The sequence below is a fragment of the Sinocyclocheilus grahami genome, unplaced genomic scaffold (genome assembly GCF_001515645.1).
Source record: "Sinocyclocheilus grahami isolate Dianchi unplaced genomic scaffold, SAMN03320097.WGS_v1.1 scaffold440.1, whole genome shotgun sequence".
Classification (NCBI taxonomy): Eukaryota; Metazoa; Chordata; class Actinopteri; order Cypriniformes; family Cyprinidae; genus Sinocyclocheilus; species Sinocyclocheilus grahami.
The window spans coordinates 804259-827432 of NW_015505619.1; the positions used below are offsets into that span (position 1 = coordinate 804259).

The 23174-nt window shown below is 36.5% G+C and overlaps 3 protein-coding genes across 5 annotated transcripts in view; 2 read left to right on the top strand and 1 right to left on the bottom strand.

Moving 5' to 3' along the window:
• The window catches only part of LOC107552076 (SAM and SH3 domain-containing protein 1-like), a 99949-nt gene extending 91182 nt beyond the window's left edge, over window positions 1–8767 (top strand). For 2 of the 3 annotated variants that reach the window (XM_016233895.1, XM_016233896.1), the window contains 9 exons: window positions 1–144; window positions 559–691; window positions 865–1034; window positions 1116–1325; window positions 2318–2468; window positions 3744–3875; window positions 6303–7003; window positions 8317–8448; window positions 8544–8585. In XM_016233895.1, coding sequence (XP_016089381.1) covers window positions 1–144; window positions 559–691; window positions 865–1034; window positions 1116–1325; window positions 2318–2468; window positions 3744–3875; window positions 6303–7003; window positions 8317–8448; window positions 8544–8585 — 1815 coding nt within the window. Of the gene's footprint in view, window positions 145–558; window positions 692–864; window positions 1035–1115; window positions 1326–2317; window positions 2469–3743; window positions 3876–6302; window positions 7004–8316; window positions 8449–8543 lie in introns of all 3 variants that reach the window. The other variant, XM_016233894.1, reaches the window with a different exon arrangement.
• A 1868-nt stretch (window positions 8768–10635) lies between these two features.
• LOC107552018 (uronyl 2-sulfotransferase-like) lies at window positions 10636–17655 on the top strand. The gene is made up of 8 exons (XM_016233828.1): window positions 10636–10780; window positions 11851–12006; window positions 12197–12276; window positions 15056–15209; window positions 15957–16054; window positions 16222–16379; window positions 17058–17064; window positions 17391–17655. The coding sequence occupies exons 1-8, from the start codon at window positions 10763–10765 to the stop codon at window positions 17653–17655; spliced, it is 936 nt and encodes a 311-aa protein (XP_016089314.1). The 5' UTR covers window positions 10636–10762.
• Window positions 17656–18676: 1021 nt separating this feature from the next.
• The window catches only part of ddo (D-aspartate oxidase), a 9900-nt gene continuing 5402 nt past the window's right edge, over window positions 18677–23174 (bottom strand). The window contains exons 2-5 of the mRNA XM_016233897.1: window positions 21068–21251; window positions 20844–20952; window positions 20580–20756; window positions 18677–19782 (exon numbers count right to left, since the gene is read on the bottom strand). Of these exons, the coding sequence (XP_016089383.1) occupies window positions 19224–19782; window positions 20580–20756; window positions 20844–20952; window positions 21068–21239 (1017 nt within the window). The 5' untranslated portion in view covers window positions 21240–21251 and the 3' untranslated portion in view covers window positions 18677–19223. The remainder of the gene's footprint in view (window positions 19783–20579; window positions 20757–20843; window positions 20953–21067; window positions 21252–23174) is intronic.

The following is a 23174-nucleotide window of genomic DNA, read 5'->3' on the forward strand; positions in this document are numbered from 1 at the left end:
AATGAAAACGGTGATATCAGCATGAGAGATGTGTCTAGATCTCCAACACCTTCCCGTATCTCTTTGGGGAAGAAGGTGAAATCTGTTAAAGAGACCATGAGGAAACGCATATCCAAGAAATATAGTTCCTCTCCATCGGAGCAGGTGATTGTTTGATAAAGATTCATTCATAATGCACGACACTGGAAAGACTGTTGATTTTAGCAGTTCCAATATAGCAAATCTGTCATTTTTGTCAAAGCAGAATGCAGTCTGAACTTGCGAAGACAGCAATTTGTAAATTACTAATTCCGAGTAGCGCTTGCTGACTGGCCCAAATCAAAAGAATTTGCCATTTTTGATCTACCAAGCAAAAATCATCAAGGTTGCTAGTTCAAAGGTTGCTTTTTAGGTTGTTCAGATCTAATAGTGATGCTTGACTTGACAAACAGCCATTTAGTACTGGTCAACACCTGCAGAATGTAGCGTTTTACAACACAGCTTCATTTGTAAGTATCTGGCGCTCTCTGTTGGCAGTTGAATTGATTTCAGTGTGTTGTTGTTCCCTGCGACTCTCAGTCAAGCCCAAGCCGAGCTCCCAGCAGCCCACAGTCTCCTCACACGGACACAGACTCTCTGGATAAACCCAAACTCAAGGCCGGAGGATCAGTGGAGAGTTTGAGGAGTTCCCTCAGCGGACAGAGCTCCATGAGTGAGTTTATCTGTTTAAAAAATGTACAAATAAGAACTATGGTCATGTTGTAACTATGGGACTAAATAATTATCATATTCATATGCCATGGTATTTACATGGTAGCTCAAAAAATACCAGGTTGTTGATGGTCAGTGTCAGTAGACGTGTGTAAAGCAGGAGTTGTTTTGCAGGCGGTCAGACGGTCAGCACCACAGACTCGTCCACCAGTAACCGTGAGAGTGTGAAATCAGAGGACGGTGATGAAGACGAGCTCCCGTACAGAGGGCCTTTCTGTGGCCGAGCTCTGGTTCACACAGACTTCACCCCGAGCCCGTATGACACCGACTCCCTCAAACTCAAGGTCAGATGCCTGGTCTCTCAGAAATAAACTGCCCATCGGCTTCCATTGCTCTGCGTCTGTAGCGTGTGTTTGCTCTTCCAGAGAGGAGATCTGATCGACATCATCAGTAAGCCGCCCATGGGCACGTGGATGGGGCTCCTCAGTAATAAAGTGGGAACGTTTAAGTTCATCTACGTGGATGTGCTGAAAGAGGAAGAGGAGAAACCCAAACGCAGCGTGAAGAAGAGGAAGAAAAGTCGGCCTCCTAAACCGACCTCTGTGGAGGAGCTTCTGGAGCGCATCAGTCTCAAAGTAACGCAATAACGCTCCGTTCAATTAATTGCATCATTATGTGACACTTTTTGATGCAATATTTTAATGGTATAGTATTACTATGTTCACCACAGTCTTATTTTAACATTATAAATATACTATTATATATTATACTATTTTTATTAAAGTGCCCCTATTACGGATTTTTGAAAATTATCTTTCATGCAGTGTGTAACACAGCTCTAAGTGAATGAAAACATCCTGCAAATTTTTAAATCTGAAAGTGCACCGTGTATAAAGTTATTGTCTCTCAAAAGAAAGAGTCGATTCTGAAACATTGAAACGAGTCGTTTTTAAAACGAATCCCAAGCCGTTTCATGTTGACGTCAACATGAAACATTAGCATATTGCCCGCCCACTTGTTGGTCTTTTCGCATTGGTCGGAATGAAAATGCAAATTCATTCTTTGCCACTAGGTGCAGCTTTTGGAGTGGTAAAAATAGTGGTTTCCGCGGTAACGCTGTACACAAAGCAGCACTGTGCTCACAAACACTGCTTTATCAGGCATTACTGGCGAGATGAAATGAAAATGAGACCAATCAGACAAACAAGTCATTTTAATTATTTCTTAAATTTTTTATCAGTTTTTGTTTATTGTAAATATTACTGTTTAAGTGTTTCGTTTAGTTTTAGTTTTCTAGTTAGTAATTTTGGTAACTCTTTAAAATAAGGTCCCATTAGTTCATCTTAATTAATGCATTTAAGTAACAGCGAGCAATACGTTTGTTACAGTATTTATTAATCATTCTTATTGTAAGTTCATAAAAATATAAGTGTTCATTCTTAGTTCATGTTAGCAGAGGTCCAGTAAATAATATTAACAGATATGTACATCTTTTGATTTTAAAAATGCATAATAAAATACTGAATTGAACATTAATGGAGAGATTTTTTTTATGTAGTATTCATATTTTATTGTATTTCAGCAACAAAATTGAGTTTTAGTTTCAGTTAATGATCATATCCCGCAGGAGCACATGCCCACGTTCCTGTTCAATGGTTATGAGGATCTGGACACGTTTAAACTGTTGGAGGAGGAAGATCTGGACGAGCTGAACATCCGAGATCCTCAACACAGAGCCGTGCTGCTCACCGCCGTCGAGCTGCTGCAGGAGTGTGACAGTGAGAGAGACAAACACACACACACACACACACACACACACACACACACACACACACACACACACACACACACATTACCTATACAAAATTCTGCAAAGAATCTTTGGCTCCAGCCCAAATCCAGAAACATCTCCAGTAATCTGGATGCAGCAGATGTCAGGCACTTGATAGTACAGAACAACAGAATAAGGAACGAGTATGAGAATGAACAAGTAAAGAAACAAAGTGTTGGCATGTGTTAGGGTGTGTGTTTGGCATTTGGCACCTATAGACCCCATTAGCGGTAGGTCAGGCCAGGTTAAACACAGCGAGCTGGAGCAGGAGAGAGACAGAGAGAGAGACACACACACACACACACACACACACACACACACACACACACACACACTCTCACTCACTCACTCTGACAGATCGATTGCTGTTCTCACTGTTTTAATAATGAGTCACTAAAAGACGTTGGTAGCTGTATTGATTATAAAAGACTTTCTATAAATCTTATACTACCATTTACAATTTAGGCTAAATTTTTATTTTTTTGGTCAATTGTGACAATTCTCAGTTGTTGAGTAAAAACATTTATAATGTTACAAAAGATATTAAAAATGATTTCTGAAGGATCATGTGATACTGAAGTAATGATGCTGAAAAGTCAGCTTTGATCTCAGAGATAAATTACATTTAAAAATATATTTAAATAGAAAGCACTTGTTTTAAATCATAATAATATTTCACAATATTACTGTTTTTATTGTATTTTCAGATCAAATAAATGCCAAAAACATTCAAAAATCTTACCAACCCCAAAACTTTGAATGGTAGTGTGTATTATATGTATTTATACCATTAGTATTTATCTGTAATGGTAAACCTTTTATTTAACAGTATGAATATTTATACATACCAAAAATTTGTGAATTTCTCCATTTCAAAATGGAGATTAGGAATGTAGTAAGGAATATAATTACTATAATAGTATTACCATATTCATCTTTATTATTCATTTAAATACTTCAAAACCCTATGAAAAAAAAAAAGATTCGCTAAAAATGTTCACAAACTAAAGCTACAGTTAAATCCATGACATAAAATTAGAAAATAAGCATGTGCTTTGATACATCATTAATGATTATTTTAAATAAAAAGCATTTTTTGAAAGCGTCATACATCATGTAAATAAATTAATATGATTTATATGCATTGCAAATATTCATTATGGGCCAGATGCAAAAAAAGTGATTGTGTCTTCAGCATATGTTGCTGTGGTTTGATCTGCAGGTAACAGTGACCCGGAGCGCGAGGGATCGTCCGGAGACTCCCAAGAGAAGCTTCTGTCGGAGAGCAGCGCGCCGCCAGCGGACTCTCCTCGTGACTCGGGCTGCTACGAGAGCAGCGAGAACCTGGAGAACGGTAATGACAGCCTTCCTCGTCTGTGACTCTCCAGCCCTCCTCTTCCTCCTGTCTGTGATCTCTGCATGAATCCAGTCAGATCTGCTTTCATTCCTCTCTCTGCCTCCGCTGGGACTTTCACAGCATCTCTCATCCATGTTTCCGACAGCACGGCATCAGTTACTCGTCATGTGACTTTGCGTTGAGATTTCACTTCAGTCCATTTCCACTCGAGAACTGCCGTTTTTTGTGCTCGCTGAATTTGTGTTGAACCAAAAGAGTGAGGACGTTTGAATCAGTCCTGAATCAATATTATTCGCTGTTACAGGCTGAAATCTGATCACAGAAATGTTCCTTTGCTTTGGTTTAGACGAACAGAATAATTCTAGTCCTAACATGCTCATGTGAATGTGAAGAGTTGACCGTGTCATTATTTTTTTGCTTGTGCTTGCGAGACGTTGCTGTTTGTGTGTGTATATTTTTCTAGTAAAAATGATAGAATGTTGCACGTTATCTTTAGATGTGCCTAAAAATCATTTGTGATATGCAAACATATGAGACTAAAGTAGATATATTTACAGTACAAAACAAAACGACACATTTTGCTCCACAGGTAAAGAGAAAGAGCTTTGATTACATCAAAATGTCTTTAGAAATTCAGTCTGAATGAAAAGATTGAATCTCATGAAAACATGTCCAGGACGCATTTCACCCCAAAATCGATTTTTATAAAAATACAAAATTACAAGTTGTTTAAAGAAAAAGCCTCTTTTAAAGTGAATTCGGTTTGTTTTTCTTCTTCACTTTTATATCTATTAAACACATTTTCCCCTCATTTAATTTTACATTTACCTGTAAATGCTAAATGAATACATGCAAGTGCAAACTCTAATTACAGTAATGCATCCAGATGTTTTAGTTTAGAATTTTTGTGTTGCTTGTCATTATCATACTATTTTCTTAATTAGTCATAAAGGCAGAAAAGCAGCATTTGAGAAACATTAATACATTAATACTAATTTTAATATTATTTTACATAAAAACAAAATTAATCCTGACGGTCTCACAGTGCAAAATGTTCATGATGGTCCTAAAAATAGTGTTCAGTTCTTTAAGCAAAATATAACTTCTGATTTTGGGATTATACTGTATATGACCCTGAAATGTATTAATACAGATTTTAATAATATCTTATTTTATATTTTAAAATATCATGAATTTAATTAAAATATAAATATTTTTGTTCATATTGTTTAATCTGTAATATTATTAATTTATTTCTTGTATTAAAATGAATTAATTCTACAGTTATTTTTTGCATTACAGTAATTTTGAGATTTTTTTAGAAGGGGGACTGTGTTTAATTCCTGACATCTTGCAATGTAAAAAGTTCAGAACGGTCCTGTTTCTTTAAGCAAAATATAACTCTGATTTTGGGATTATAGATGACCCTGAAATGTTCTTGACAGGTTTTGAGAGATTCATCCAAAATGTCTTTCATGTTCTAAAAAAACCTCCAGAGTCCGTGTTCATGGATCCGAGGGTCACAGGACTGACGGCGGTTGAGCTCTGTCTGTGTCACTGACCAAGCTATGGAATAAAACGCTCTATGATCTACTCATCTGAACTGCCTGCTTATTCCTGTCTGCTCCTGTTCATTTCCATCCAGAACGTTCTCCTCTCTCGTAAACTATATATTTCATCACTTTGCATAACATGCCAGTTTCTCTTTGCATGCAGAACTTTCCGAAGGTCTACTGTATGATCTGTCTCAAGTAAATACACTACAGTTCAAAAGAACTTTTAAAGAAATGAACAGTGACAGTAAAGACATTTATAATGTTACGAAAGATTTCTATTTCGGATAAATACTGTTCTTTTGAATGCTCTGTTCATCAGTGAATCCTGAAAAAAGAACATCACAGTTTTAACAGATATTAATCAGCAGAACTGTTTTCAACTATTTGCTTTTATTTTTAGGCTGCATTTATTTGATCAAAAATACAGTAAAATTCGTAATATTGTGAAATATTATTACAATTTAAAATAACTCTTTTCTATTTGAACATATGGTCAAATGTATTCCTGTGATGCAAAGTTGAGTTTTCGGTATCATTACCTTCAGAAATGATTCTAATATGCTCATTTGCTGCTCAAGAAACATTTCTGATTATCAGTGTTGAAGTTGTGCTGCTCGATATTTTTTGGGGGGGATTCTATGATGTTCAAAAGAGCAACATTATATACATACATACATATATAAATATATATATAATGCAATTTATTATAACATTACTATTACTTTTGATGATTTAATGTGCCCTTGGTAGTGTTTAATTTCAAAATATATATTTCCTGTTGATTCATTCCAAACTCGTATAACTCATATTTTTCCTGTGTGTTGCTGTCATGTTGAATCACATCTTCTTTACATGAATCTTCTTGTAGGCAAAGGCAAAAAGACGTCTCATTTAAGCAGGTCCTCATCAGGCTTTGAGTCCAGCCATCTCTCCTCCCCTGAGTTTCCCATCCCACCCCTCTGCCATTCCAGCAGGTTAAACCCACAAACCAGACAGGACGCTCCACTTCCACTGCAGATCGACTCCATCAAGAGGAGAAACCATGGCATGTTCAGAGGAAGATTCCTGAGTCGCAGTTGCGGTGCGCTGGATCAGCCGTCTACTCAAACTGAGCTTAGGAAACTTTGCTTCTCAGTGGAGGAACTTCATCTGCAAAGTCCTGAGAGAAAGCAGCCCAACAGTACTGAGGAGAATCTTCTGACACCTGACGAGTCTGAAGAGACTGGAAACGGAGCTCAGCCGTCCTCCAGCGTCTCAGTGGTGGAGTATGAAGAGGTGCCTGTAGATGATCTTCCTCCATGCACACAGCGCATGAAACCTCCAGTTCCTCCAAAACCTCTTCCACTGCCGTCGTTGAAGGGCTTTGACGCTGGTTTCAGTAGAAAGGAGGTTCATACGAGCACATCTAAGTCAAACTCCTGTCCAGAAGTTCCCAGGATCTCCAAATCGCTCATTTATAGACCTGCAAAGAAAGTTCACTCTGGGAAAACACCCAACCTGGAGACTTTAGTGGAGGAAAAGTTGTGCTCTGATGGCATCGACCTCACAGAAGAGCCATATTCTGACAAGGTTTATGTCTTTTTTTTTTTTTTTTTACTTGATTTATTGGCGTTAAAGATAAATGGTGTATATTGTCTTTGGTCTTCGGGCATTTTGACTGAAAAATGTTAAGTTTAACTTTTTTTTTTTTTTTGATTTGTCCTTCATCAGAATGATACAAAACTTGACTTTTGTGACACTTCTTATGAACAAAAAATGCAGACATGATTAGAAAAGGATAGATGGTCTTAAAAATAGTCACACTTTACAGTGATCTTTACAATCTACCATAGTAATGTAAAATATGAAAATAGAATCTGAAAATCAGTTTTGGGGGGTAATAAAGTCTAAATAAATCATCTGCGAAATTCTTTTAATGTTTTGTATTTTGTAACTTAAACACTGTAATTAATTGTTTATTGTAATTAACTGTTATTTGAAAATAGTATTAAATATTTTTTCTATGATTTATATTATTACAAAAATTAATCATGAATATTATTGAAACAAAATATAGTACAATCATTTCATTTTAAAAAAATTACCACCAATGAATGGGGAAAATGAAAATGATAAAAACATAGCAATTTGAAGTCTAAATATACGCAAAACCCATATATTCTAAATATTATATTTTAAATACTTGTGCTCCATTTTTTAATAACACACTGTATTAACTGAAAATAACTTAAACACTGTAATTAATTGTTTATTGTAATTAACTGTTATTTGAAAATAGTATTAAATATTTTTTCTATGATTTATATTATTACAAAAATTACCATGAAATACCCTAAAAATACAAAATATTAAATAATAAATATTATTGAAACAAAATATAGTACAATCATTTCATTTTAAAAAAATTACCACCAATGAATGGGGAAAATGATAAAAACATAGCAATTTGAAGTCTAAATATATGCAAAACCCATATATTCTAAATATTATATTTTAAATACTTGTGCTCCATTTTTTAATAACACACTGTATTAACTGAAAATAATACGTATTATATATATTTTTTATTATTATTATTATTTTTATAAAAATAAATGTTGAATATAGTCTCATGGATTTCCCTCAAAATTATAAATATTAAAGAATAAATATACAGAATATAAAAATATTAGTACAAAATAGTCTTTTTTTTAAAGTTATGCTTATTGTCTACCCTGTTGACTTCACCGAAGGGTTAAGTATAAGATTGCAACAATATCACAACAAAATAAAAACACTCTTTAGCAACTAGATTTGCATGGGCAAAGATTAAATTTTATTCAGAAAAATTTAAAAATCTAGTTAGTTAAATCTAGTTAATATTCTTCATTTCTGTTTTTCAGCATGGCCGTTATGGAGTGCCGTTCTCTTTGGTCCAGAGATATTCTGAAGATCTGGACAAACCTTTGGGTGACATTGCCATTGTGATGGATCAGACGAGAGGCCGTCAGCTTCTGAAGCAGCATCGGATAGCCGTGAGTCTGTCTGCTGATGACTTACAGCATGATGAGTGTCACTTGCACGTTCTGGACAAATGTGTCTGACTTTGACTTCATTTCATATCTCACAGATCCCATTGAGAAGTTTGTCAGAGATATGTGTGATTCCATAATGGATTTCAGAACTGTGGGAGCAGCTTTGCAGAGCGATAGATGACCGAAAGCACATAACAAATCCAGCTTAAAAACCACTGCTGAACTGATTCCCGATGAATCAGCTGAATGTTTTTCCAGCTAGAATTTGTCCTTACCTGACTTTTTCTGTCCTTCTAGGGTTTAGACAGCACAGTAGAAACTCAAAATCTCCCCGGGCTAAAAAGCATGTTTTCTGTATGCCACATTGTCTTATATTTTCGGTAACGTTCTGATTTCAAAGCATATTTATTTTCTTCTGTAATATAGGATTTATTTTCTTGTAGCATTTATCATACCTATTTTAATCTATAACATTCTGTTATGAGATGATGAAGGGTTCTGTTATTTTATGGACTAATGCAAGTTGGTGTGAATGAACTGTGAAGGTTTTAAATGGATTTTAAGAGACGTGTTTTAAAAACTAATAAAGTCAAAAGCTCTAATTTGTTTATTTCCATATAATTTAGTCATTTGACTACATACCTTTCTAAGAATTAGCATGTATAATTTGCAAAGGCTGGAAATGTAAGATGTGTAATATAGTGTTTAAATTATAATATGTGACCCTGGAGCACAAAAGCAGTGTTAAGTCGCTGGGGTATATTTGTAGCAATAGCCAAAAATACATTGTATGGGTCAAAATTATAGATTTTTCTTTTATGCCAAAAATCATTAGGATATTAAGTAAAGATCATGTTCCATGAAGATATTTTGTAAATTTCCTACTGTAAATATATCAAAACGTAATTTTTGATTCGTAATATGCATTGCTAAGAACTTCATTTGGACAACTTTAAAGGTGATTTTCTCAATATTTTGATTTTTTTTTTTTTTGCACCCTCAGATTCCAGATTTTCAAATAGTTGTATCTCTGCCAAATATTGTTCTATCCTAACAAACCATACATCAATGGAATTGATCAATTCGAAAAATTGACCCTTATGACTGGTTTTGTGGTCCAGGGTCACATATGTGCTGTAGTATCTACCTTATTTCGCAACGTGGAAGTAATTGAGCTACGATTTTTGTGGATGTGCGAGATTTTCGATTCATTAGTCAGTACTGATTCAAAGTGCAGTAACGTTAAACGGTAAAACTACTTGCTATACAAACCAGTATGTTTATTATTGAGAATTTGTTAAAATAACAATAATAAAAGACAGTTTGCAGTATTAAGCAGCACAACGGACTGTTTTGTACAGCTAAATAACGAAATGAATGATGCCAGGTGTACCGACGAAACATGCTACCTATCAGATTGTGCTACCAAAAATATATTTGCACTGTTTTAAGGGTAAATTTCGGGTAATGGGTGGGGAGGTTTAAGGTGGGGTAGTTATGGACATGAAAAAAAAAGCCTCAAACCACAAGAATAAGATGCTGGTAGCACAATCTGATGGGTAGCATTTTTCGCTATCGATTTGTGCTACCTATCTGTTTAATGGGAGGTAGCACAAATCCTCAGAACACCGTAAATAGCGCACATTAAAGTTACAAAATAATGACATATGGCCATTGCGCTATGAGCGTCCCGAGTTCGAATCCGCTGGAGGACATTCCCGGTCCCGCCCCCTCTCTCTCACCCACTTTGCATCCTGTCTCCTCTGCACTGTCCTATCATAAAATCGAAAACGCTAAAAATAAATCTTTAAAAAAAAAAAAGCATTGAAGGAAAAGTGAAATGTTAGCAACGTCTAATTTGTCATTTTACGTTTTTGGCACCTGAAACGTTTTTAAATGCTATTCAAACATGAATATATGTATATGCCAAAAAAAGAGAGAGAGAGAAACCCAAACTGGGGGTCTGACGCCCCCAAACCTCCATGCACTCATGCAGCAGGTTTAACGCCGCCAAAGCACGGTAAAGCTTGGAGACGTGAACACATGGAGACAAGTATGACATAGGTAGTGTGTTAATACAGTATCATCTCTCTGGATTCCAGTCATGAGAACATGATGACTTTCAGAAATCCCCCCTCTCATAAACACTTGAGCGGCTACATGCGCGTGAGGAGCCGCAGGGGGAACTGGCTCGCGGTGGTTCTGCTCCGAGTATCGCGCCGGGATTTGTTCTTCTGTCTGACCGCTCTCCTCGTCTTCTGCCTGGGCTCTGTGTTATATCAGCTAGACGGAGGAGCGCCAAAAGTCCTGCTGGATGTGGGATATTATCTCGGTAAGACCTCAAACATACTGTATTTGTTTATCAGGAGTCATTGGGTAAGCTGTCACAATGGAATCTGATTTGGCAATATGAAATGCTTGCCTGTAATGTATATATTACTTGTCCTGAGTTTATTCATTTAGTTAATATTTTAAGTGTATATCCGTGTTGTTGTATTTTTTCCCCCTTGTTCATCTAACAGTTTTTTTCCCCACTGCTAGCATTTGTGTAATTGGACGTTTGACTCAAAACTCACATTTTATAAAACTTTATATAATTTTAATAGGTCCTTTAAAAGTATTGTATAGTAATATTAGAGTCTAAACACATCATTTGTTGCAATATGAACAGACGTTTCCTGATGTGTCTCACTAATTGAATGCACCTTAATGATTTGTTAAAGTTATAAAGTGTTAGCAAAGCCTGTTACTGTAGTTCTGTTCTCAGGTCAATGCATCAGTCAAGGTTCATAAAGAGCGGACTGTCTAACTCCACTATGAGTCTATATGACAGCAGTGTTATTCTTGGCTTTCACAGCAGCTCATGAGACCCACCAATGAATTCCACACGAGTCCATGTAAACTCATGATATGAGGCCTTTCATTGTCCTGCAATGACAGCAGTCACCAAAACTGATGGAGGCATGGAAGAACCTGTGGATTTGACAAAGCATTGGTTCTTAAAATGCCCATTTATAATATACCAAGCTTACATTTTAGTACCCAAGCTATGAAGTCTACAAATATTATACAGATTAAACTTAATAAATGTGCAATTATTGAGAATGGATGGAATATTTGGCATTTCTTCTCAAGAACTATAAGGATTCTGCCTGCTTGTGAAATTCAATATGCACAATTATATGTACGGTAGATGGCGGGTGCGCTTCTATTTATTTTAATTTTATTTAAAACTTTTTAGGGAGATTTGCTGGTGGCCACGGATCTTTAGCACCCAGAGTAAGAGCACTGCATGTAATATCCTGTACTCAACTGATGCATATGCATGTTTATGCCATTATTATGTAAGATTGTTCTTTAGTGAAAACGCTTTGAATGTTGTAAGAGTTTTCTCTGTTGCAGACTCTACCGTTCCCGAGTCAGGTTGTGTATAACAGGGTGGGTAAGTGTGGAAGTCGCACTATAGTTCTGTTGCTGCGCATGTTGGCGGACAGACATCAGTTCACCCTCATCTCCTCTGATATTCACAACAAGACCAGACTCACCAAACGGGAACAGGTAATCAAAAATGATCATTGTCAATTAAAAATGTAAACAATTTCTTATTTTTTGAGCATCACATCAGCTGCCATTGAATTAATTCATTATAATTCCCGTAGGTCTATATACTGTATGAGGAGAGCCTTCAGCCACCACTGAACCATCACTAGTAATTCATTTCAACTGTTCTTCTTTTATTCCTGTGTAGGAAAATCTGATTAGAAACATCAGCACAACTCCTCAGCCATTTCTTTATACCCGACATGTGCATTTTCTCAATTTTAGCAGGCAAGTAAACCCAGAGATCCGAATGACTGTATCTTACTCATGGCAACTCATCAAATAAATTAAATATTGATTTGAATTTTGATTTTGTAATTCTGCAATTATTATTAAAGTGGTCATATGAGACGATTTCAAGTTTTCTTTTCTCTTTGGAGTGTTACAAGCTGTTCGTGAATAGATAAGATCCCTAAAGTTGCAAAGACTAAAGTCTCAAACACAAAGAGATATTCTTTATAAAAGTTAAGACTTGTCCACGCCCTCCTAAAATGGCTAATTTAAACACGCCCCCACATGTCTACGTCACTGTGTAGGAAGATTTGCATTACGCCGCCTAAATGGTCACGCAAAGAAAGAAGGTGTAACTTTGGCCACCGCCATGTCGTGGAGACGCTGTGTGTTTCGTTGTGAAAGTGAAACTACTTTGTTTGGTCTTCCAAAAGAGGACACAACTAGAAATCAGTGGTTAAGTTGTATTTACAACACTGTTCCAGAACGCTTCAATCCAAATATTCATGTGTGCAGCGCATTTTACAGAGGATGTGGACTGTTTCCTGGGAGAGTAGCTTACAATGCCGGTGTTCTGACAAATAATGCTGACTCGCAGACTAAGTACGTTTTCATATTTAAAGAATTTGCCACTGACTATTTAAACGTGAGTTTTGAACAGTGTAGAGTAGCACTTGTTGTTTGTCATTTCTCCGATCACAAATGCAGACATGGTTTTATGTTTACGCGGCACGATGCAACGCAACGTGTAAAAAGACAGTATAAGTCATTATAATCAGTAATTATGTCCCCACTGGATGCTACAAATGCCTCGTTTGTAATGGGTTTTACTGGTTTTGTCTCGTCGCTCCGGGACACAGCATCATATGGTAAGGGGCGTAACATTTCAGTCACACGCTTGAGGTATTCGGCCAATCACAATTCACTGGATAGCTGGCCAATGACAGCACACCTCGCTTTTCAGACCGATGAAATAAAGGAGCACGAGAAGAGGAGGCATCTCCAAGCACTACAGAAAAAGACCTATTCGACAAATAAGAAATAAACCAATCTAGAGCTACATCTCTGATACCAACATACTTTTTTTAAAATATATATTAACAATGCTAAAGTCTTCTCAGGTTATTTTCACTACAAATAATAATTAAGACTCAAGAACGTGGCATTTGTGTTTGAATGAACTAGCGCAACCTGAAAGTAGCAAAAGTAATGTTATAGTTTTTGCAGATTAATGCTCATTTCCAGCTAATAAAAATATGTTCTAAGAATGTTTTGCTAACGTTCCCATTACTTTATGAAAGCATTATTTCTAGATGTTCTCTGAACATTCAAAACGTCACGTTTTTTTTATTTTTAAAAATGTTTTTCTTGGTTATGTGAATGTTAAGAGAACACTCCATTTTGATTATTTGGATTTGATTTAACAAAATGAGAATGTTACTTTTGAATGTCCTCTGAACATTCTGAAAAATGTAGTAACGTTTAAAAATGTTAGAAGACGTTTCCGAAAAGAGAGCGATGTATGAATATTTTTGTGCTGAAATTTTGAGAGCATTATTAAAGACCAGGTAACTGGGATTTTGAACTATTAATGTTACTTGAAAAATGTTTGTTCATAAACCTTGCCAGCCAAAGAGAACATTTCCTGTTAGAAGGGTCATACTGAGCAAAAATAATAGGGAACAAAGCTTGTGAAATATTATTTGACTTCCACAGTTGACAGTAGTACTGTTTTGGAAACTGCAAAGCCATTTTAGAGTTAAAGGGGTCATATGATGTTGCTAAAAAGAACATTATTTTGTGTATTTGGTGTAATGAAATGTGTTTATGTGGTTTAAGGTTAAAAAAAACACATAATTTTTCACATACTGTACATTATTGTTTCTCCTCTATGCCCCGACTTTCTGAAACGCATCGATTTTTACAAAGCTCATCAGTCTGAAAAGCGAGGTGTGCTGTGATTGGCCAGCTATCCAGTGCGTTGTGATTGGCTGAATACCTCAAGCGTGTGACGGAAATGTTACGCCCCTCACCATACTGTGATGCCGTGTCCCGGCCGGAGCAACGAGACAAAAACATTAAAACCCATTATAAACGAGGCATTTGTTGCATCCAGTGGGGACATAATTACTGATTATAATGACTTATACTGTCTTTTTACACATTGCGTTGCATCGTGCCGCGTGAACATAAAACCATGTCTGCATTTGTGATCGGAGAAATGACAAACAAGTGCTACTCTACACTGCTCAAAACTCGTGCTCTAGGCATGACGAAGCGGATATCGTCCTCTTTTGGAAGGCCAAACAAAGTAGTTTTGCTTTCACAACGAAACACAGCGTCTTCACGACATGGCGACAACAATACTACAGCGAGAATAAAAGTTACGCCTTCTTTCTTTGCGTGAACAATTGGGCGGTGTTATGCAAATCTTCCCACATAGTGAGGTAGGTATGTGGGGGCGTGTTAGAACGAGCCGTTTTAGGTAGGCGTGGCTGACTCTTAACTTTTATAAAGAATATCTCTTTGGGTTTGAGACTTTAGTCTTTGCAACTTTACAGATCTTCTTTATGCACCAAGAGCTTGTAACACTCCAAAGAGAAAGGAAAAATTTAAATTGCATCATATGACCCTTTTAATGATGTTTATTGCCGAATATTTGTGGAATATCAAAACCAAACTAGCCCTGCTGTTTACTTCCATCTTTGCCATGAATGACGGTGAAGATGTAAAATAAGGTATATTCTAACATGAGTCCTCTCTGTACTGTAATCAGGTTCAGAACGGATGAGCCCGTGCACATCAACATCATCAGAGATCCCATCAACCGATTCCTGTCCAATTATTTCTTCCGGCGCTTCGGTGACTGGAGGGGGGAAGAGAATCACGTCGTCCGGACCCCTGGGATGAAAGACGACGAGAGATACTTAGTAAGAGCTTTAAAGAAAGTAGCAGTTGAAGCTAAGCTAGAGAAACACGTACAAATGTACAGTAATGAGAAGTGAGTGAATGAACTGCGCTGTCATAATGAAGTGTGTACTGTACGATTCACATGAATGCCTCCTTCACTGCTCAGCGGGCAGCGTTTATTAGCACAGTTTACTCAGTCTATATTTAGTGTGAGACTGACTGACTGTGCTGCTGCTTTTCCTGTCCGTCATTAGTGTGACGTGTGGTGGTGCTTTACAGGCGGTGCACAGTACTGCGAATGTACAGTATGACGTCATCTGATGTTTACAGTTTCTCTAAAGATACCAAAGCAATCATATACGTTCTATACAATACACATGGGTATGCATGATTAAATACAAATGTTCGTCTGTTCATTTTCTGCAACTTTCCCTGGAATGTTGGGGTTTTGTTTGCTCAGCAGCAGGAAATAGCCAGGCATGGGTGGGTGGTTGGTTGGTTGGTTGGTTGGAGACTGATATGAATGACCCCACAGTCACAGCATTTGTGTGTTCAGACCCCTTGTGGATGAATATATAAACAAACACAGCACTGTTCTCAGAGCTTCAGTCCAGTTCAACAGCTATATCAGTGTAACAGCACTAGCATAACTAACTGTGAAATGTTACTGTTGGCACTTTGATGCATTGCTTTTGTTCATTTTTGGATAGAAGCATCCGCTAAATGCATAAATGTAAATGTTTCCAATATGTTCTTAATGACCAAAGGACATCAACACGTGCATCTTGGAAAGTTACCCAGAATGCTCCAATCCCCGGCTCTTCTACATTATCCCATATTTCTGTGGGCAGCATCCTCAGTGCAGGTGACCTTTACACTCGTATTTTATTTATATGATTCATTTCAAGCATTTTTATCCAAGCTCCAAAACAGTGATGCAAAAACAAGAGATTCGTAAATGTTTCAAAGCTTCCATCACTATCAGTAGATGCTCATGAGTGATCTGTGGTGCAATCATCTGTCATGAACTAGAGAGCCGTGTTTGTGGGCGCTGGAGACGGCCAAGCAGAACGTTCTGGATCATTACCTGCTGGTAGGAGTGTTGGAGGAACTTGAGGATGTGCTGCTTCTGCTGGAGAGACTCCTTCCACACTTCTTCTCTGACGTCTTGAACATCTACAAAAGTTCAGGTGAGACTTTTTTCAGATTTACAGAGATGATGTTTAGCACGCAAGCAGATGTTGTAGATGGTTAGTCGGTAACAAAGTTGGTTGTTGTTTTTTTCAGCATCAAGATTTCAGGATAAAAACATATAAGCTGTATATTTCAGGTAGTTTGACTGGTGACGTTTTTTTCCAATGTAATTGTAATCACGTTTGTGCACTTTTTAATGAATTTAAATCTTTAAGGCAGTGCAGTGTCAGAAATGTTAAAAAAAATTACAAATGTAAATTTTGACATTTAATTTTATAATAATTACTTAATTTAAATTTCTATATTTTTAAAATTATTTTAAATACAAAATTTAACTATATATATATTTACATTACATTTAATCATTTAGCAGACGTTTTAATCCAAAGTGACCTACAAATGAGGACGATGGAAGCAATCAAAATCAACAAAAGATCAACGATACACAAGTGCTATAACAAGTCTCAGTTAGCCTAACGCAGTACACGTACCAAGGTTTTTTAATTATATAATAAATAAATAGAATATAAATAAATAAACCGATAGAATAGAAAAAGACTAGAGCAAGCTAGTGTTAGAGGCCTTTTTTTTTGCTTTTTGTTAATTGTATAATAAATAAAAAGAAAACAAATATATAGAATAGAATAGAAAAAGAATAGAAAAGCTAGTGTTAGTTTTTTGGTTTTTTTTTAAATAAATAAAACAAGCAGTTAGTAAATGAATAGAGTGCAAATCTACAAGGGGCAAGTATTTTTTTAAAGAATATAATTAGAATAGGGTGTAAAATGTATATAAAATATGTATATTGATATAAATATAACTACAAAATTTATTTGAATAAACAATTTCTATATAACTTGTAAGTATATAAAAATATATGCTTTTTATATACTTTCAGTATTGTCATAAACTCCATGTAGAATTAATGTACAACACAGTAGACTTTTTATTAAGCTTTATTAAAATAATTTATGTCTAAATCTGGCTCTGTTTGATTCAGAATACAGGAAGCTGGGGAACATGACAGGCACCGTCCGCAAACAGACTCCTAATCTAGAGGCCCTGCAGGTGCTTTATGAGCGCATGGAGTACGAGTACAAATTCTACAACTTCGTCAAAGCTCAGTTCCACCTCACCAAGAGGAAGATCGGCCTGAGATCTGGCCCAAAACCCTCCAGACGTTATTCCAGTGTGCTTCAGAGAAAAGACCTCCAGGAGGAGCTGGAGGAAGAGGACACAGAAGACTCACTGGACTGGACCGAACACACCTGAGAGATGCTCTGAGACCGGAACACATGCAGATACAGTCTACAAGAGTCTAAAATAACTGATCATTCAGCTCCTACAGAACCATAAAACTGGACAAAGCTTGAAAATCATGATTTTGTTTATTTGTAAAAGAAAAAAAATTATTGCACTGAATGTTATCAGCATGCTTAGACTGTAGAATATTTAAACATTTTAATAACGTGATCTTCAGCTCCTACAGAACCATAAAACTGGACAAAGCTTGAAAATCATGATTTTATGTTTATTTGTAAAAGAAAAAAAATTATTGCACTGAATGTTATCAGCATGCTTAGACTGTAGAATATTTAAACATTTTAATAACGTGATTAAACGTTTAGCATTTCTGCTTTTGACAACCATTTGTAAGATATAGAAGTCTTGTATTATCCACAAACACAATTGCTGTCTTCCTCCGAGACAGATTAAAACGGTTGTTCAATTCTCAGCTCATTTTTACAAATATATATATATATATATATATATATACACACACACGCATGCATATATTTGTGAAATTCAATACTTGTTTCTTACAGAAATTGGGGTGCTGGTTCTGCTTTAGTATGTCACACCTTCTCACAAATTATGCATGTTCTAGCATTTCTGCTTTTGACAACCATTTGTAAGATATAGAAGTCTTGTATTATCCACAAACACAATTGCTGTCTTCCTCCGAGACAGATTAAAACGGTTGTTCAATTCTCAGCTCATTTTTACATGTACGTATGGAGAGACTATTTTATGTATAATCTTGGTTTTTGTTGCTATATCTGTGGGTGTTTTACTACAGCCAAACAGACAGAAAATTACAATTTTGTGGGAAAACGATGGGAGATCTTTTGCAGATTATAAATTAAATGATACTTACTGAATACAATATTTTGTCATCAGAACTGAAATGTTTGTATTCTTAAGTTATAACTTAAGTGTGTGTGTGTGATGGAAAGGTTCAGGGCTTTTTTTAAGATGCAGGGCTGGGTAATTCCTGGTATCGTTTTTAGACAAACACATTGCAACTGTAGTTTCCCTTAATAATGAAATGAGTGAATTTAGTGGTCATTTGTGAATTCCTGATATCCATTAACACAGAAGGAGTACTTTTGTTTTGTACGAAATAAGACACTTGACCGCAGTAACATTCTTGTCAAATCAATATTCTTCATTAAAATATTTTGTTACATTGACAATCTTATATAAATTATACAGTAAAGTTTAATCTTTCATTAGTTAAAGGCAACAGAACTGCATAAATTAATACTATTTTCAAACTCGCAGCATAATAAACTGGCATATGATTACATATTTTATCTTTACATTTTCTCATTGAGATTCTGTAAACAAATTCTACCTCCATATTGAAAACCACCTACAAATTAGTGGCATGTAGAAATCAAACAATTAATAATACAGAAATTATTAAACATTTTAGGTGCAAACTGATGTCATATTTATCTTATTAAGATTAGAGTGCCATTTCTCATCAGTAGTACATGCAAAACTATCTGCATAAAAGTGTAAAGCAGCATAAGACTACACAGCACATGATAGATTCACAGTCTGGCTTGAGGTGGTTTTTCAAACAGACTCCGTCTCAGCAGATCGAGCACGTCCAGCGCTGTTCCCCAGCTCAGAGTAACACCACAGCTGCCGTGACCGTAGTTGTGCACCAGAGGCACCTGACGGCCCTCTACATGCAGATACTGGTGCTCCACCCGCGGGCTCACCCGGCCCGGCCGCAGCCCCACCCACTCACCCATCACCTGAGCTGCTCGCAGAGACGGTTCCAGCTGACAGCAGCGCTCCAGGATCCCCTCGCTGTCCTCCTTATTCACCTCCAGCCGCCAGTCATCCGCCTGCCGCGTGCCTCCGATGCTGACGTAGCTGATGCCTGGGTAGATGTAGGTATTGCCATCTCCATCTCGGATGAAGTTCTTCAGCCACGAAGCGCTTACCTTCAGCATTTGTCCTCGTACTGGATAGACCTCCTCATCCTTCACCAAAAAACGAGAGCCGAGGCCTGAGCAGTTCATGATGGCATCGTAATTCAGGGCCAGTTTATGAAGATCAGTCACTTTTTCATGTATGATCTGACCTCCAACTGCTTTTAATCTAGTGGAAAACATAAAACATAACACTGCTTTATTTATTATAAGATTACAATTCCCCTGTAGATTTCTTTTTTGTTTATAAATTGTGTGAGTGCAGTTTTTTATTTTATATATATATACTGTATATATATATATATATATTTTAACTGTCTGTAATGCACTATTAGTCAAACTTTGGAATAATAAAGTTTTATGAAGTTTCTTATGCTCATCAAGGCTGCATTTATGTGATCAGAGTAAAAAGTAATATTGTGAAATATTATTACAATTTAAAATATCTGTTTTCTATTTCAATATATCTTAAATTGTAATTTATTACTGTGATGCAAAGCTGAATTATTTGCAGCCAGTACTCCAGTCTTCAATGTCACATCCATCCTATCCTTCAAAGAAAAAAATAACAAATTTGTGCAAACCATGACACACTACCAATAAAAAGTATACGGTTAGAATGAAAATAAAGAAATTAATGCCTTTTCAATGCAGCAAAGATGCATGAAATTGATCAAATTGACAATGTAGAATTGGGTAGTGGCTGCTGAAAATTCAGCTTTACCATCACAGAAATAAATTACAATTTAAAACATATTATAAGAGAAAACAGTTCTTTTAAATTGTAATAATATTTCACAATATTACTATTTTTACTGTATTTTTTGGTCAAATAAGCAAGGCCTTTGGTGAGCAGAAGAGGCTTCCTTAAAAAAACTAAAACTTTTGACCAGCAGTGTATAACTATACATTTTATAATAAACACAAAATAAATCAATTAAAATTACCTACAACTTTAAACAGTACCTTTTCTCTAGCCATGGCAGGTAGCTCAGACATTCACACTTTAATGTGGTAAACGCTTGACCAAACTTATGATTAGGGAAGCGCTTCATTTCACGATCCGTCATGTATCTGAATCCAAACACAAAATCGGACCAGAAGGGCTTTTTGTCGCAGGGTATCTCCTTAAAAATTTGGTACCTAAGATGCAGCAAAGTAGAGATTATGAAAGATGAAAAACACTTTAATATACCATCTTTTTGCTTTTTTTTGTTATCAGGGTTTTACCCGGAGCTCAAGTACACGCCAGCATCTGAGGCTTGAGGGGAATCTGCAACGGCGAGAAGATGATCGAACGACTCCTTGAACCAACGCCGTTGCCGCTCAAGAGGGATGTCTAGTAAGAGAGGACAATAACAATCCATTTAGACTGGACTGGTTGGTTGCCTTAAAAACGGAAATGCACAATCCCAAACACATGATATAATGACAGGTTTGATGCATCATCTCACCAGGAAACTCTTTGGGCAAGAGGATTCCAGCAGCTCCATCACCGGTGGTGTCCGGTGAAAACTTCTCCGCAATAACGGTCACAGAACAATGTGGAAGCATCTCAGCGACACACACAGCAGTGGATAAACCCACCACACCTGCTCCAACCACCACCACCTCCACACGCTTCATCCCTCAGATCAACTACAACATACAGTACAGACGAACCGCTTCAGTGAGCAAAGGAACGTGTGCACTGTCAATCAAGAGTCACATTTAAAACTTTGCATTTTTATTTTCTATTAACATCTACACTCTTAAAAATAAAGGTGCTTCACGATGCCATAGAAGAACCTTTTTGTCTAAATGGTTCCATAAAGAACCTTCAACATCTGAAGAACCTTGCTGTTTCACAAAAGCTTCTTTGTGGCGAAAGAAGGTTCTTCAGATTATAAAAAGGTAAGAAAGAGATGGTTCTTTAAAGAACCCTTGACTGAATGGTTCTTTGTGGAACCAAAAATGGTTCTTCTATGGCATCGCTTGAAGAACCTTTTGAAACACCTTTATTTTTAAGAGTGTAATAAAACTTTTGCTGATGTTGCACCATTAAACTGTAGTATAAAAGATCATTAAACAGCAGTTTGCATTAAATAGTATGTTATAGGTGTCACTATGTTATGAACGTTTTTTTATTCATTAAAAAAAGTCACTGAAATAGTAAGAAGGCAAGTGCTATAACCTGGGATTTTCACCTAAATCTCTGTTTGTTGTTTGTTTTCCCTTCACACAATGCACAGACTTAAACATTCATGCAAGACAACCATTATATCAGAATTTGTGCCAATAAAGTTAATAAACAACACACTGTCCTACTTACCCAGCTAGCAGAGAACTTTCTCAGAACTTTGGCTAACGTTCTGGCAAGGTTCTCTCAAAGTTATGAAGAAACATTCTTCCAGTAACGTTAATATGATACTTATATATTATTCAAAGTTACGTTCTTCCATAAACCTTCGCAGTTTATTTGTTTTATAATCCTGCACAACGTGTTAAAACACACACACACACACTCTACTCCTGACTTAGCTAACACTCAGGCCAGGTAGGGACCGACTACAAAGTTCATTTTTAAGTAGAAAATGATTATTAATTTCCCACCGAATATTTTGTTACCAAAATAAGAGCAAAGTCTTTCAAAGGTAAACACAAACACACATAACGCACAACTGAATTCAAATAAGAAATAAACAAGATATGTGATAGTGGTTATTATTATATTATCAGGATGGAATGAGATCCAAGTGCCATCTGAAATTTTCTTCTAAAATGAGCTTCTTTTTAAAAAAAACTCAGGCTCCTAGGTTCTTTTCATTGAGATTAAAGTGAAAATAACTGAATATAAACATAGAAGCCTGAGAAAAATTCTCATTTTAGAAGAATTTTTTTTTTTACTTTTGCATCAGAACTCTTAAAGGGGTCATATGATGTTGCTAAAAAGAACATTATTTGGTGTATTTGGTGTAATGAAATGTGTTTATGCGGTTTAAGGTTAAAAACACATTATTTTCCACATGCTGTACATTATTGTTTCTCCTCTATGCCCCGCCTTTCTGAAACGCGTCGATTTTTACAAAGCTCATCCTTCTGAAAAGCGAGGTGTGCTCTGATTGGCCAGCTATCCAGTGCGTTGTGATTGGCCGAATACCTCAAGCGTGTGACGGAAATGTTACGCCCCTTACCATACTGTGATGCCGTGTCCCGGAGCGACGAGACAAAAACATGAAAACCCATTACAAACGAGGCATTTGTTGCATCCAGTGGGGACATAATTACTGATTATAATGACTTGTACTGTCTTTTTACGCATTGCATTGCATCGTGCTGCATAAACATAAAACTCTGTCTGCATTTGTGATCGGAGAAATGACAAACAACAAGTGCTACTCTACACTGCTCAAAACTCGCGTTTGAATCATCAGTGGCAACGAAAAACACAGTGGCCTAGCGTGAGGGGAAGCCCCGGCTTAGCGTGCGCTGAGGCGGGCTGGACTCCGCTTTGTCCACGGTGAGAGTTGATGTATTTCCTCATACATCCATTAAACAAAGTAGTTTCGCTTTCACAACGAA

What these genes read in the sequence shown, in the direction of transcription:
- LOC107552018 (XM_016233828.1), top strand. An exon ending in CATTTTCTCAATTTTAGCAG is followed by an intron (nt 12,277 to 15,055) that starts GCAAGTAAACCC and finishes TACTGTAATCAG; the next exon opens with GTTCAGAACGGATGAGCCCG. An exon ending in GGGCAGCATCCTCAGTGCAG is followed by an intron (nt 16,055 to 16,221) that starts GTGACCTTTACA and finishes GTCATGAACTAG; the next exon opens with AGAGCCGTGTTTGTGGGCGC.